The sequence below is a fragment of the Lutzomyia longipalpis genome, chromosome 2 (assembly GCF_024334085.1).
Source record: "Lutzomyia longipalpis isolate SR_M1_2022 chromosome 2, ASM2433408v1".
NCBI lineage: Eukaryota > Metazoa > Arthropoda > Insecta > Diptera > Psychodidae > Lutzomyia > Lutzomyia longipalpis.
In genome coordinates this window covers 6,601,628-6,617,687 of record NC_074708.1, presented here as the reverse complement: position 1 = coordinate 6,617,687, position 16,060 = coordinate 6,601,628, and the positions used below count along the sequence as shown (strand labels likewise).

Below are 16,060 nucleotides of genomic sequence, written 5' to 3'. Positions count from 1 at the left end.
CCAACTGCCACGAAATGTAATAGGGTAATCGTAACTCCAGTCATACTACTCTCAGATGATTACTTGCGGAACATTTAACATAGCTTGACAGTGTCAGAGCGACCCGAGTTTAGCTGTGCTCTTTCACTTCTCTCAGTATAGCTGCAAACTTATATGTGTAAAGATGTTCTCGGCGTTCCGTTTATTGTAGAGAAAAAAAAGTAAATTATTGTTTTTCTCCCCTGATGAAAATCCCCAAATAGTTTCCCAGTGCATTTCCCATCGGTGTGCGTGCGTTTGCGACAAATTGAATGGTGAAGAGTGCTTTTTTGGTAGTTTTTCTAAAGATTTGTGACAGAAGTCTTGATAGTTTTTTTTTCTGTACCCCTCTGTGCTTGATGGAAAAAAACTGCAACATTTAATTACGTGCTTAGTGTGTATGTTTTAAAGGTAAATTGATTTTTTTGTGTCAACGCTCATTCAACCTGGAGTTATGTATATAATATTGATGCCATTGCAATGAGACAAAACCTGAGAGAGTTTTTCATAAAATATTCATAAGGCTAACTGGCGATTTAATGCTAGTTGTGAAAAATCGATTGTTTACAAGATTCTAACAGTACCTCTCTCTTCATTCGCATTTCATTGTCAATTCATTTGCAGTGCAATTTTTCTATTAGACTTTCTTGTAAGAGTTTAAAGACCTCCTTAACTTTTTTTTCTTAAAAATTCTTTTTTCTTCTCTTGCTAATATTTGTAAAATATTCTTCATTTTTTTGCTTTCATTTTACTGAACGACATCCTGAAAAGCATATAGGTACCTACCTACTTTTTTTATTGACATACATACATACAAATGCTATGTATGTAATATGCTATATATGAATGATGGAATATGTAGATATATCCGGCAAAATAATTGTGTGAAAAATATCGGAAAATCAATTAGTTTCGAGCATTTTTCTGCAATTAAAATATACGTATGTACAATAAAAGAAAAATAAGAAAACAATACATCTACTTCACAACCTCATCTTCACATTAGCAAAGAGTGACCGTGGAAAAATGCAACTATAGGTAGTTAATTTTCTAGTTGCGAAAAAAAAGAAGATTAACACACTAATGCTGAGTACGAGGCATATGTATAATAAAATTTTCAATTGCAATAATGTTCGATGAGAATTTTCCGCAACACTGTGTGTATGATTTTGATATATTTCATTCAATGGGAAAGTAATTGTGATATTTCACAATTAATAAGCTTTAATATGTTTTCTTTCTGCTCTTTTTCAAACAAATAAATAGTACAAGGCGGGCAAAACGCAGAAAAAAACCCCATAATTGCATGTTTGTTTCATATTTCACGTGAATTGTGCAAAACATCCCAAATAAGAAGTGAATACGGCTATTTTTTTTATTTACTACAGAGCCCCACTTTAAATTTTTAATGAAAATGATTCACCCAATTTTTAAGCAATATATTAAACGGAAATATTAAATTTCTAGGTGTTACACAGAGGAAAAAAAATCAGAATAAAATTATAAATTATTTATACAAAATAGCTGTGAATTCGTCTCTCCTGTAAAGATTCACGAATTTAAGAGTGATTTTATTCGCTTTTCGTGCAAACTCTCAACGTCCTCTTCTCATCAATTTAAAATGCAATTCATGTGATCAAATACAACTGATGTTGTAATTGAATGAAATGCAAAAAAAAAATTATTCATAAATTATATTAAAAAATTACATGTGGTACAACATAATACTTCTCACGTGTTTTGACTTTGAATTTTAATCTTTGTACGTTTATTGGATTATTTTCGTTTTTTTTTTAACTTCTTTAGAAAGTTAAAAACATGATTTATGAGAAGGCTTGTTATTTTACAATGAAATAAAAAAAATTATTCAAATTAACTTTGCATCGGAGCTCTACCAGGTTGAGAAGTAGAATAAGGGAGAATGAACCAATGAAAAATCTTCTTGAATTTTTAACCAATCAGAAAGTTGTAATTCTTCTTCTTATTTATTTTTATTTCAAGAAGCTCTTTAAATTGACTAAAAATATTTTTTAAAGGATTTAAAACTTTTTTTTTCAATATCATCTGTCCTGATAGATAAATGTAGAGTTTATCTTTTATTTAAGAACATCTAAAGACATCAAATTACCTAATTCTAGAACTGATGAAGGGTGAAAGTCAAACCGAAATGTTTTATAGAAAAAACTATAAAATTTTTCTAATCAAAATTCAATTTCATTTTTACCAAAAAAATTAAGATTTTGTAGTGTAAACCCCAAAAATAACTCAAAGTCATAAAAATGTATTTTTTGATCATTAAAATCTCATCTTAATTGCTCCGAAAAACAACTTCATTATTGGAGTTTCCCACAGAAATCACAAAATGTCTCATGTTGTCTCTGCTTTACCCACCACAACGTAATATATTGCATTAGAATGGCTTCGATATTTAATTCACGTGAACTAAATCCCCCTTTTTTATGCCGTATGATTGGCAACAGAGTCACAAATTTAATTTAGCTTAGATACACGAAACTGATTTTTTTCTTTCACTCTGCTGGTCTTTCTTGCAATCACAGCATTGTCTCTTTGACTCCAATGTATTATGGAGCTCCTGCACACGCTGTGGAATTTAAGCAATTCGTCTCAATTCCCTTTTAATTTGATGGATCCACTCTGTATTGAGACAACACAGCAATTTATAGTTTTAAATTTGACGTTCTGAAAGAATTTTAAATGTCTCGCTGCATGTCTTTTTGGTATTTTTCCTGAGAATTTTTACCGGGAATTGTAGCTCCTGTGGCCACAAAAGATGCACATTGTGGTGTATGTACTTCCTAAGAAGAACCCTCAATGCATTCTCCGTAATACGATTTTATCTGCTAAATTGTTTATTTTTTCCTTTATCTTTTTTCAGCTTTCACGGCATTAATGGTGGTAGCGCAAAAATGATTTAATGTGCAACGGAAAAATTAAAACATTGGACTAAAAAAAATGGGATAAAATATTCATTGCCACCATCAGGCCAAAAAGTCCGATTAATTTTCACCTGGAAGGCCGTATTATATACTTTTTGGCATAATTGAGAGAATAAAATGCTATTCTAAAATACAATAGAAAAACAAAAAACGAAAACGAAACACCTCCATAAACTGACTTGGAAATTAAATAAAAAGGGGAGTGTGTGTGCAGAAAAAAAAGTAAACGAAATCTTTATACAAAGATGAATGTAAAAATATTTCGAAGGGGTTCAGCACGCTGTATTGGACTTCTATCTGCCCTTGTTACGATACTTCTTTGTCTCTACTACATCTCAATTGGTCAGCCATTGTCCTCGAGAGATCGCGGTACAAATGACAAAAGAGTCTTGCATACAAATGAAAAATTAAGTGCTTCTAATGGGACATGGAACAATTGGTTGGAGACTGGCAAATTGGAATCGTCGAAGAAATCAATTGGAAATTTGATACTTTCCCCAAAAAATTCATCAAATTCGTTAGCTAATGGGAAAGCACCCACCTTGCAGATAAATGAAGACTGGACAAAATGTAGGGGATTGTATGAAAGTGAGACGGATATCACAACACTGGACGAATACTCAAAGTTTGACTTCCAAGTAAGTTCACCTTTATCCACACAATGACTTTTAAATGAGCGCTAAAAATGGTGGGAAAAAAGGTGTAAAATGTAATTCTTGCTAAAATGTTGTCTCTGCAATTGTCTCCTCAAAACAGCCCGAATGGATGAAGAGCAAAGAGTACTGGGACAAAACTTTTGAGGCACGTTTCGAGGAATTACGCAAAAATCCAGAGCGTCCCCCACTTAAAGTAATTTTCATGTTTCTCTTCTTTTTTTTTCTTTTTTCCCTTTGTACGATTCTATTTTATGCTTTTCTTACTTTTGTATTTTTTTTCTTTTTCTTTAAAAAAAAAAAAAGGTAATTCTCGTACCACATTCACACAATGATCCTGGATGGCTACGAACATACATCAACTACTTTGAGTTGGATTCCAGACAGATACTCAATTTAATTGTTGCAAAACTGCAAGAGTACGAAGACATGACTTTCATTTGGTCTGAAATTTGTATTTTGCAATTATGGTGGGATCAGGCACATCCTCAGAAGCAAAGGGTGAGTAATACGACTTAATGCGACAGAGAACATGGGGGCTCACAGTATAAACGCATTATTCTTCATCTTAAATTCTTTGTTTAAAATTTTCGAAAGGGATAAATTCTCGAAATTTTAAATTTCCTTCTCTTAAATTGAATTAAAGAAAATGAGCAGAGCTTTATGAAATTTAATAAATTACAGACCTTTATTGAAAATATTGGAACCATTTTTCAAAAGAACTTTAAAATATTGAAAGATTAAATTAAATATTTGACCGATTTCGTAAAATTAAAATAAAAATTTTTCATATTTTTAATGTTCATTTAGACTTTTCTTAATAATTTCTTGACTGTTAATAAAATTTCAAGATTGCTTCCAATTCATACACAATTTATCTGATCGCCATTTTGAATGATATCAGAAAGCTTACTTTATCAGTTTTTATGAATTTTTAGAGACTGCTAAAATATTTAAAACTTAATAAGTTATAATGAAGCTTACGCTAACTTACCTATCCTTATTCACTCCAGGCGCCATCTTGGAAATTTTCCTATTGATCCTAAGCTGAAAAATTAGGAATAAACTTTATATTATTTTATGAAAATTAATAAAGTTATAAAAGTCTTGCTTAAAATGTTTCTTAAACATTCTAATCAACATCCTTCTATTTCTAAAACGAAAATATATTTAGCAATACATATGACGCATGCAGAGATGTGTAAAAAAATAACGAAGAATAAAATACAATTTTAGCTTCTCCGCACAATGTGGATAAACTTTCTATATTGTTTGTTATTCTTCTGCAAACTTAAAAAAAAGAAATTCCAAAAAAATATTTCTCTTTATTGAAATACCTTGAATTGCAATGAAACAAAAAAAACAGATCTTAAGATGAAAACAATATAATAATGTGATTTTAATTGATAGTTTCTTCGTACATTTATATAGTTTAGTGAAGATATTTATAGTCTGTTGAGCTTCCTTCCGCTTTTTGTCGCGACGTTTTTGAAGAATTTTTTTTCTTTACACAAATAGTCATGATATCAATTAAAACTATTATTTAATGTTTAATAAACAATTTTAATGTTAATTGTTTCAACAAATTCCGCGTGCAACTGTGGCCCTATTGCGTATTGTTGTGACGGGATATAAATAATCATTACTTGTAACATTTTCCGCATGTCTATTTGTATCAGGCACTAAAACAGCTTGTACAGTCCGGACGACTTGAAATAACCACCGGTGGCTGGGTAATGACGGACGAGGCGAATGTTCACATTTACGCAATGGTCGATCAGCTAATTGAGGGTCATCAGTGGGTGAGGAATCACCTTAATGTCACCCCACGCGTGGGGTGGTCAATTGATCCCTTCGGCCATGGGAGTACTGTGCCCTTCTTGCTCTCCTCCAGTGATTTCGATGGCACAATCATTCAGCGGATACACTATGCGTGGAAGCAGTGGTTCGCCAAGCATCAATCAGGAGATTTCCTGTGGAAACCCTTCTGGCAGAGCCCAACACGCACCAATGATCTCCTAACACACAACATGCCTTTCGACATTTACTCCATCAAACATTCCTGCGGGCCACATCCCTTCATTTGTCTCAACTTTGATTTCCGCAAGATCCCCGGTGAGTACACGGAGTACTCGATAAAAGCCCAATTTATCACAAATGAGAATATCGCAACAAAAGCCGATCTCCTCATTGAGCAATACGCAAGAACGGCATCATTGTTCCCACACAATGTTGCCCTCATACCAATTGGTGATGATTTCCGATACAACAAAGAGCGCGAATTTGAGCAACAGTACATAAATTACAAGAAACTCGTTGACTACATCAACACCCACAGAGAACGCTATGGGAATGCCGAAATATCCTTTGGTACGCCCGTTGATTACTTCCGTGCCGTGAAGAAGCGCCAAGAGAAATTCCCCACGCTCAAGGGAGACTTCTTCGTCTACAGCGACATCTTCACCGAAGGCCGTCCTGCCTACTGGAGTGGCTACTACACAACGAGACCCTCCTACAAGATCCTAAGTCGTGATTTGGAGCACAATCTCCGTTCACTGGAAATCCTCTTCACGGTTGCCTTCAATAGAGCACGACAGAGCAAGAATTATGACGCATTGAGAATCTTTGAGAAGAATTATGAGAAAATTATTCACGCCCGAAGGAATTTGGGTCTATTCCAGCATCATGACGCCATAACGGGGACATCCAAGTCAAATGTTATGCGTGACTATGGCACGAGAATCTTCACGAGTATCCAAGATTCGGTGAAGTTGCAGGAATCAACGATTGAGATGCTCCTGCAGAAGGAAGATCATCACATTGAACATGGTTTCATACTCAGCGAACTCGAGCGGGATAGCTACAACAAGATCCCCCGAAAGACACCCATTCATGTAAAGCAAAATAAAACGCTCGAATTTGTCCTGTACAATTCCCTCCTGCAGGAGAGGCTTGAGGTTGTCCTCCTGCGGACACTCAGCCCCAATGTTCGGGTGCTCAACAGCGATCGTGTTGAAATGGAAATTCAAATTAATCCTGTGTGGAATATAAGTGAGAGCACAGACTCCCTAACTAATATGTACGCAAGTGGGAATGCCGTAAATAGGATAACAATTTCTGAGCATGAATTTGAAATAATGTTCGTAACGAAACTCCCACCATTATCCCTGACAACGTTCACTGTGGAGCATATTGGTGAGTTCTTTTGGACTTTTGTCGAATTTTCTTAATTTTTGACGAGAAGAAAATTAATTTTTTGGTTTGATTTTGTGTAAAATCCTTCCTGAAATCCTTTACTTTTTCAAACGTTATACTTTTGAACTTGACTTATGATTTTCACACAAAAAAAGCTTATTAAAATTGATTTCCTTTCATTTTCAAGGAAATTTTCTTTAAAAAAAAAAACTTAATTTAATTAATTTAAAACTTCATAAATTAAATTAATTTTAATTTAATTTAGTTCAACACATAAATTTAAAATAGCATTAAATTAATTAAATAAACTAATAAACCTTGAATTGAATCCCCCATTCTCACAGGAGATGCCCGCAGTCGAATGGCCACAATTTACTGCAATGATTGCCACAACGATCGTCACAAAGACTTTGAGGTGCGAAATAAACTGCCAGGAGATGTTCAGCTGGAGAATCAGAAGATGCGCCTCCTGTTCGATGAGCACAGTGGCTTCCTCAAGACCGTAACAATGAAGAATATGGGTAAACCCATTCAGTGTGCTATCAATTTTGGTGCCTACCGCAGTGCTCAATTCCATTCGGGGGCGTACCTCTTCAAAACCGACCCTGACCATCAGAATGCCGAAAAGGACGTCCTGGAGCAGTACACCGATGTGAAGATTCTCATAACATCCGGTCCTATTGCCAGTGACGTCACTGTGATCTACGGACCCTTCCTAGCGCACACAGTACGCATCTACAACACAAAGACGGACCTAGATCAGGCGGTGTACATTGAGAATGACATTGATTTTGAGCCACCGCCGAAGAATCGTGAAACGGAGTTATTCATGCGATTCGTTACGGACATTGAGAATGGGGAGATTCCGGAATTCTATTCGGATCTCAATGGGTTCCAATTCCAGAAGCGCGTGAAAGTTAGTCAAATTGGTGTTGAGGGGAACTACTTCCCAATCACCACGGCAGCCTTCATTCAAGATGACCGACTGAGACTCACCCTACTCACGAATCATGCCCAAGGGAGTGCCAGTCTCGATCCTGGGCAACTTGAGGTAATGCTCGATCGACGAACACTGTACGATGATTATCGTGGAATGGGTGAAGGTGTTGTGGATAGTCGTTTGACACGCCATCGATTCTGGTTGTTGCTGGAGACAAAACCCACTGCCCCAGTGCCGCCAAATGAAACAAATGACCCAGGAAAGGAGAAGAAGCCCACCAGTGAGGATCAAACGTACCATGTACTGAGCCTCTTTGGCAATCATCTCAGCAATAGCCTCAACTATCCAGCAAACATTTACTTTGTGGAACGCGATGATGATCTTCCATTGAAGATAAATCAAATTGTTCCACTCCTACAGCACTCATTCCCATGTGATTTCCACCTTTTAACCCTAAGGACCCAAACTGAAGTCAATCTACCCCTCTTCCCAGCTAAAACAGCTCTAATGGTCATCCAACGGCAGGGCTATGACTGCAATCTTGCCACAGTTGATAACAATTGTACAAAATTCCGCGGATTGGAGAAGCAACTCTTCAGGGATGTCCACATTCAGGACATCACACAGGCCAGTCTCACGGGGTTGCATGAGAAGGCAAAGATTGAGAAATCAAGTGATATGTCTATTGAACCAATGGAAGTTAGAACGTTCGTTCTAAGATTCTAAAGCACTCTAGAACAATTTTTAGTTTATTTTTTAATTATTAAGGTAAAAAACGTTTTTAATTTAGTAAAGGAATGTGCAAATATAAATTTTTATTAGGTATGGGAATGAATGAATATCTCAATTTTTCTTTGTTATTTGTTTTCTAATTATTTAATTTTTTTTTTCTTAAATTAATTCTCATGCGAAAGATCTAAATTAGGAATGATTTGAAAAGAGAGATTTTTTTTCTAAATTATTATAAATCTTGAGATATTTTGTATGATGAAGATGAATTAGAAAATAATATGGATTAGGGAAAATGTAGACTTTGTGCACACGATCAAATAGAACACGAAAAGGTAATGGCCCCAGAATGCAAAAAAAATAATCATTAGTGAAACAAGAAGATAAAAAAAATAGTAGAATCTCAAATATATCGTAAAAAATAAGTTTAAGAACAAATTCAGTAAGATGGAGAACAAACACACAGACAGTATGACCCTGAGGATGATTCAAAGTATTAAATAGATTTAATTTTTTAAATTGAATGTGCAGGTAATATATAATGTTTATAGAAATATATATAATAGTGAATGAGTAGAAATTAGTGGGAATTTAATCATGACAAAAAATATATAGTTAAAATATTTAAAGAGTATTATAATTTTATCACGTTTAGAGATTAGAAAGTAAAAAAAAAATTACTCAAAGATTTAACAAAAAAAAATAACTAATGTCACGTTTTCTCGCGTTTTTTGGCTTTAATTTGACCTTTAACTTTGTTTTTTTTTTGGGTTTTTTCCATCATTTATTTATGATAGTTAATTAGCGTCCTCCATACTTTTAACGGTGCAGCTCTCAATTAGGCAGCTTTTAATTTTTAATTTTTAAATTTAAGTTAAAAACGATCTGATTAAGTTATAATATTTTTGCCCTTTAGTTCGATTTACGTGCTTTTAGGCAAAGTGAAATTATTCCAAATATATTTTAAGATTTATGTTCACTATTATACTAAAGATTTATTGTCTATTTGTAAATAATTTTGCATTTTTTAAATACATTTAAAAAATATCTACTTTTATTTACCTGAATTTTTACTTCCTTGGCTGTAGAGAAAAATCCTTTTAGAAACATTTGTTTATAGAACTCACATTGAAAGATAAAGAGACGTAAGAAGTTACGTAAAGTAAACGTAAAAGGAGTCTATTCACTTTTAATTTTTCTTTGTGTGATTTAAATAGAATGTTTTCACATACGATCAAATAAAATCTTGCAAAGTGTTAAAAAATATTCCAAAAGAAAGCCAAAGAATTTTTCCATTTTCACCTGAAATCAGCTGGAAAAGGATCGGAAAAGTTTCAACTAAAAACGTAGAAACCACGCCCCTTAAACACTTTTGCTTTCAAAACATTAACGCATATGCTTCAAAGATGTTTTGTTTGACAAAAGTCCTTTCTTTTTACGCTTACTTTCTCATTACGTCTTTCTCTTACTTTTTTAAAGTGAGTTCCCCCCCCCCTCGATGATTTTTTTCCTATAAACGATGGACCTGAGACTCGCACGTATAACATTTTAGAAAAGGCAATTTTATTTACTACTTTTTTTTAATATAAAATTTATCTTTAGTGCCTCCAAATTAAATTCAATAGAAATGCAAATTATTCGCCAATTGGCCACAACCGAACCTAAATTAGAGCTTTCCCGTCATTTCCGGTACTGCCTTAAATAGATCAGCAACAAGACCGTAGTCAGCTACTTGGAAGATTGGGGCTTCGGGATCTTTGTTGATCGCCACAATTGTTTTGCTATCCTTCATACCAGCAAGATGTTGGATTGCACCCGATATGCCGACAGCAATGTAAAGTTCCTGATTGATTAAAAATAAATTTAATTCCTCGTCGTTCTTTTTTTTTTGAGTTTTCTGGAAGCTTTTTTAGCGAAATTCTACGTTCTTAAACCCGTTGTCCTTCCTCTGAGGAAGTTCCGGAAAGAATTTGCGCAATTCTTACATTTTCCTCACAGAACATTGAAATAAAACTTAATATTAAAGAAGGATAAACTCACCGGAGCAACGATCTTTCCTGTTTGACCAATCTGAAGATCATTGGGCACATATCCAGCATCCACAGCAGCTCGAGAAGCTCCCACGGCGGCACCAAATTTATCCGCAAGATCGTAGAGAAGCTTAAAGTTATCCCCAGACTTGAGGCCACGTCCTCCTGAGATGATTATCTTTGCACTCGTCAATTCAGGTCGATCAGACTTTGTGAGTTCCTGGCTCACAAACGTCGTCAAGTCGGTCTTGTAGTCACCATCTGGTGCCTTCTCAACCCCAGCACTGCCTCCCTCGGGCGCCGGTGGGAAGTTAGTTGAGCGAATTGTGATAACCTTCACGGGATCTTTGGCTTTGAACGTGAGGATAGCATTCCCGGCATAGATTGTGCGCACAAATGTATCCGCTGAGCGAATTGCAATAACCTCCGATATGGGGGATACATCGAGCTTGGCGGCAATACGTGGCGCGAGACTCTTCCCAAATGCCGAAGCACCGGCAACGATGTGGCTGAACTTGAATTGATTCTGAGCCGCCAACACGAGGGGAGTTATTGCTTCCGGAACGAGCCCTTTGAAGGCTTCATTCTCAGCCACAAGCACACGTGCAACTCCGGTGAGCTTGGCGGCGGATTCAGCAGCTGCGCCACACTGAGCTCCTGCCACGAGCACCGTTACATCTCCTCCCAGCTGTTGGGCAGCGGAAACAGCATTCCCAGTGATTGGGGTAAGGGTCTTGTCGTTGTGCTCCGCAATTACCAGAGTGCTCTGCAATCTCCGGAACTGCAAAAAGGCAGCGTTAATTTTATTATTACATAAGGGAGTGACGATAATCCCTGCTCTTTGACCTCGAAAATCTCTTATAAGAATTTCGTGAGGAATTTTTCTTCAGTACGTCAATCAACAAGTTTGCAAAATTATCTCATTTTCACTGGGAAATTAACCAATATTTGCAATCTACTTGACAAATAAATTACCTGGTGAGCTGTGGTGAAGGCTCTTGAACAACGACTCAGCATCTTTTCTGGATAAATTAAAGAAACTTTTTGCAAAAACTATTGAAAAAGTTGAAAAGAAAAATCAGCTGCGAGCGACTTTGACGGGATTCACGATTGAGCACTTTGACACGTTTTATGATCAACACGAAAACCTTTCACGAGTGCAACTGTTTACTTCTTTGCTAAACCTTCGAAATGTTACATTGAAACATTTAACAAGATTCAACACAACGTGCTCTTATTTTGTTTAGATACAAAAATTTATTTTTCCTCCGCCTATTTAGACTGTTTTTAAAATGAATTTGTGTGAATTGGAAGAAGTACAAACAAAATTTCTCTGTGGCTACCCAGTGAAGAATATAGATTTCAATGTAAGTCGCTTTGAATATTAATGAAAAAGCATCAATAGGCAAATTGGGGTTAATTGCTGTCCAAGAAAAACATGCCCCAAGGACTCAAAAACCAGCAAAATTCCTATTGCGCGAGTACCGCGAGTACTTTACGCACAGAAGGTTGTTTTAATTTAAAATAATCATCCGAGATTACGTTGGTTGCTTGCTCTGGAAGGAGTCAATTTGTTTACTCACAGATAAACTAACAATGCTCTTTGATAAAAAGTACAGAAGGGCTTCAAATTGTGAACATAAAGTATGTGTGGGAGGGGTTAAAGCGGTTAAAGCTATTTCAAAGCCTTTAATCACTTTGATGTTTAAAGAGATAGTTTCAATCGCCTTAAACTTAATTGATAAGTCTTCTAACTGTCTCTGTAATAAACGATGTTTCGAGGGTAATTTTATCATCTTCATCAGGCATTAAAACAAAAGGAAAATCACTTTCAGTTAAAAGAATTTTAAAAAATTCCAAAAATTAGCACTCGCAGGAAAATTAAAAGTTTCTAAAGCTTATCTTTATATTTAGTCAATGATTTGTGTGATGCAAACATATTTACAATGTTTACAATGAAAAAGTAGATTTTCTTGAGTGGAAAATCAATTTAATTACTATATTCTTATCAAACAACTTGTCCGGGGTGAGGAATCTAAAGATGATGCATTTTCCTTCTTATCTCTGTAAACTGAGAATTTCGCAATATGTTGTTTACAATACGAATGATAATAAAAGAAATAATGTAGATAAAAGATGCATTCAATGCGCTTCAATGGAATTTAATGGTTCTTTAGGGGAGGTAGGGGTACTATAGTTGATCTAGAAACTTCTTAGAAATAGAATTTAAATTCTAAAAGAAGTATTCTTTTAATTCCTCTCACTAGAAAATATATTGAGCTACATTAGAAAATGTTTTTGAAGAAATTCTAGCAAAATTGTTTATTCAATTAACCCCAGTCTTCCCTATTCAGATTATCTTGTGTTTCATTCTAAATAAAAACTATTGCAGAATTTTATTCCTAGAATTTAAAACTGTCTATTAGAGAAAATTACGCTAAATAACACGAAAGTCAGAAAGAAAGAAGGAAATCTCTATTCCTTTCACTTTGAAACTCACGAGAACAATATTTTAGATAGGTAGGTAATATTTATGGCTTTCAAATTAAAATCTCCCATAATTCAGCTACCAACTGACAATGCCACACGTTTAGATTAATATTTATTTATCCTCAAAATTTCTGTTTTTTGTAGGAGTTGAAATGATGAGACTAATTTAAGATTTTTCTTTTTTGTACAAAAGAATTTAAAAAAAAAAGCAAATTTCACACAAAAACGCGTCGTCTCCTCTTCGCATAAAGAATTGGGATCGCTAACCACCTATGTGAGTTCTTTTCATCTCACATCTTGATGCTAGACTTTTGATATAACACTTCAACGTGGAATATAAAATATGCGGTGTGATTATCCACGCGATTTGGCGAATATAAGAGAAAGAAAGGAAAAAAGAGTCTGCCTGAAAAAGCATCTTCTCACGCAATATTAATATTTAAATAATTCCAGAAAATCTTGGACGGGATTTCATGGGAAGCGCAGAAGATGTTTCTTCAGCAGACAATTGGCCATCCTTTGATTATTTCAAAATCCATCTCGTGCCCATATCAAGTAGCATTTCTTCGAGTGGCAATTGAGTGTCTCGAGAGGAAAACTACCGAAGTGCACGAAGATTTCTACACGGAATACTTGAGACTGCAGCAGCGGGCGTCAATCGATCAGACTCACGTTTTTAAGCACTATCGAGTGCCAATGATGTCGAAGATGGTCTCAATAAGAGAAAGTTCAATGCTAATTTCCGATGGAACAACTGGCCTGAGAACCTGGCCAGCATCTGTTGCGCTCTGTGAGTGGTTTTTCCACAACAAGCACACGTTGGAGGGAAAAATATTTCTCGAACTTGGGGCTGGTGTTGGTATGGCGGGAATTATGTTGGCATACATGCTGAACAATTGTAAAATATACTTGACGGACTTTCATGAAAAAGTTCTCGCAATTCTCCATGAAAATATCAATGGGAATCCCCGTGAAAATGACAATAATTTATATACTTACCAATTTGATTGGACTTGCGAGGCGGATTATGAAAAATTGAGCAAAACCTGTTGCCCAGACATCATCTATGCGGCCGATGTTATTTATGATACGGAGATTCTTCCTCCACTCTGCCAAGTTTTGACACGATTTATCGATCAAAACAGCCAAACGCAAATAATTATTTCTTGTACTGTTCGCAACAAAGATACTTACGATGATTTTATCGGAAAAATAGGTAAATTTTAATTTTTGGTAAAAATCTCTTCGATATCTCCTAATTTCTCATTTTATTTAAATTGCTTTTTATAGAAAGTAGCGGACTGAAAATCAGTTTGGAAACGTACTATCCACCTGAAAATTTCTACTGGGATGAATCAAGCGAAATTCTTATATTCAGTGTAAAAAGAAATTTAGAAAAACCTCTAAGTGGAGAAATAAAATAATTTTTATTATTTAATAAATGTTTTGAATTTTTTTCTTCAGAACCTACCCTTAGAAACCACAGCCTAATAGAATCATTAAACAGGAAGAAAAATCTTCATTGATAAATCACTCCACGAGTATGTTAACATTCACTCCCTTATTAAAAGGAGCGAAGAAGAAAAAACAAGAACTCACTGCTTAAGGTCTAATACTGTTTTCTAAGAATAAAAAAAGCGTTCTGCTAATATTTGAGGAAAGAATATATCGGACAAACCGCCACATGTTCCGGATGACCGTGTAATTGTAATAAGACATGCCTTTTTTTAGGTTGAGAGGAATAAATCTCTTTAGTTGCTGAAGGTTGCACGAGAAAAACGAAATTAGAGCCAATCATGTACTCAAATCAATTGGAAAGTACATACAATGTATATATTCTTGTGATCAGCATACGCTATATATTGCCACTATTACACACCTAATTTTTCGCTGACAAATGACAGAGAGATACGAGAGTGTAGCGAGTGTAGCATTCAATGATTACATTCACGCACTTAGCACTCCTATAGCCAAAGCATACAACTTGAAAAATCATTGCTGTGTGGCTACAGAAAACGCTTGATTTAAAAATTAAAATAGGTGAAGGTAGGGTAAAGTGAAGCAAAACTAAACTGAAAGTTGTTTATTGAAAACTCTTTAAAATTTTAATAATATTTTTGTTATAGTTTCAAAGAAATTTTTAGAAGATAATTACATCTCTTAAGAGCAGGTTAACATTCATTTAAATAATTTTACGATTTATTATTATTTATTTATTTATTTAATTAATAAAGGGGTTGCCATCATTACTGATGATGCCCCTGACGATTTATTATTATTGATTAAATTATTATAAGATAATTTTCTTAAAAAAAATGTCTCAAAAAATATTTAAAAAAAAAAACAGTAAATAAAAATTAAAAATTAATATTTTTAGAAACTTCAAATAGCTTTATATTTTGCTTTCTAAATCTTTTAAAAGGATTCTCAAGATTGCATTTTGTCTTGAAAGAATTAAGGCAAATACTGGTCTATCTTATTGTAGATAGAATGAGTTTTAAATCAAATTGAAGTTATATTTAATTAAAATTTTGAAAACAAATCTTTAAAGGGATTATCATACTGTTTACAGCTTCAAATGCTTGAAATGCTTCAAAAGAGGATCTTAATTCATTCAAAGCCTTCAAACGAAAGGTGCTCATTTTCACCCCACACTGATTCTTTTAGCCCCAATTGCCTGTAAATAGGAAAATGCAATTTCCGCGTGATTATATGCCACCTCTACTTTAACTCTGATCAATTTTTATAGGATATTTTATGCAATTTTATAGGGGAAAAAAAGGAAAAATTAATGAAAATAATTGTAATTCCTCTATCAACTTCTCAAAGTGGATTCTGTACGTGCAAGTTACAGCTCATTTCTCTTTTACCTTATAATTTGATGTGATTTTTTTTGTTGTTGTCAGGTAGGAAAATCCTATTCATAATTTCATGTTTTTTTTCCCCGATGATGCTATACTATAATTCAATCGTGAGAGGGAGAATATGTAGTCACATTTATGTTTTGATTGTGTATGCTACAACATTTTGTGTGAAAGTATGCGTCAA

The 16,060-nt window shown here is 34.6% G+C and overlaps 3 protein-coding genes across 3 annotated transcripts in view; 2 read left to right on the top strand and 1 right to left on the bottom strand.

Moving 5' to 3' along the window:
- The first annotated feature begins 84 nt into the window (after window positions 1-84).
- Window positions 85-9,549, top strand: LOC129788910 (alpha-mannosidase 2). Its single transcript, XM_055825323.1, has 6 exons — window positions 85-429; window positions 2,915-3,613; window positions 3,732-3,824; window positions 3,935-4,129; window positions 5,308-6,823; window positions 7,168-9,549. The coding sequence occupies exons 2-6, from the start codon at window positions 3,221-3,223 to the stop codon at window positions 8,487-8,489; spliced, it is 3,519 nt and encodes a 1,172-aa protein (XP_055681298.1). The 5' UTR covers window positions 85-429; window positions 2,915-3,220; the 3' UTR covers window positions 8,490-9,549.
- Window positions 9,550-10,033: 484 nt separating this feature from the next.
- On the bottom strand, window positions 10,034-11,682 carry LOC129788913 (probable electron transfer flavoprotein subunit alpha, mitochondrial). The gene is made up of 3 exons (XM_055825332.1): window positions 11,498-11,682; window positions 10,533-11,303; window positions 10,034-10,335 (listed from the first exon to the last, which is right to left on the bottom strand). Exons 1-3 carry the CDS (start codon window positions 11,537-11,539, stop codon window positions 10,159-10,161), a joined length of 990 nt encoding a protein of 329 aa, XP_055681307.1. The 5' UTR covers window positions 11,540-11,682; the 3' UTR covers window positions 10,034-10,158.
- Window positions 11,683-11,801: 119 nt separating this feature from the next.
- Window positions 11,802-16,060, top strand: part of LOC129788911 (MICAL-like protein 1) — a 20,109-nt gene continuing 15,850 nt past the window's right edge. The window contains exon 1 of the mRNA XM_055825326.1: window positions 11,802-11,889. The gene's annotated coding sequence lies outside the window, so the exon portion shown is untranslated. The remainder of the gene's footprint in view (window positions 11,890-16,060) is intronic.

What these genes read in the sequence shown, in the direction of transcription:
- LOC129788910 (XM_055825323.1), top strand. Translation starts at nt 3,221, where the DNA reads ATGAATGTAAAAATATTTCGAAGGGGTTCAGCACGCTGTATTGGACTT. An exon ending in ACTCAAAGTTTGACTTCCAA is followed by an intron (nt 3,614 to 3,731) that starts GTAAGTTCACCT and finishes TCCTCAAAACAG; the next exon opens with CCCGAATGGATGAAGAGCAA. An exon ending in CAGAGCGTCCCCCACTTAAA is followed by an intron (nt 3,825 to 3,934) that starts GTAATTTTCATG and finishes AAAAAAAAAAAG; the next exon opens with GTAATTCTCGTACCACATTC.
- LOC129788913 (XM_055825332.1), bottom strand. Translation starts at nt 11,539, where the DNA reads ATGCTGAGTCGTTGTTCAAGAGCCTTCACCACAGCTCACCAG. An exon ending in CCTTCACCACAGCTCACCAG is followed by an intron (nt 11,304 to 11,497) that starts GTAATTTATTTG and finishes GCCTTTTTGCAG; the next exon opens with TTCCGGAGATTGCAGAGCAC. An exon ending in CAGGAAAGATCGTTGCTCCG is followed by an intron (nt 10,336 to 10,532) that starts GTGAGTTTATCC and finishes TTAATCAATCAG; the next exon opens with GAACTTTACATTGCTGTCGG.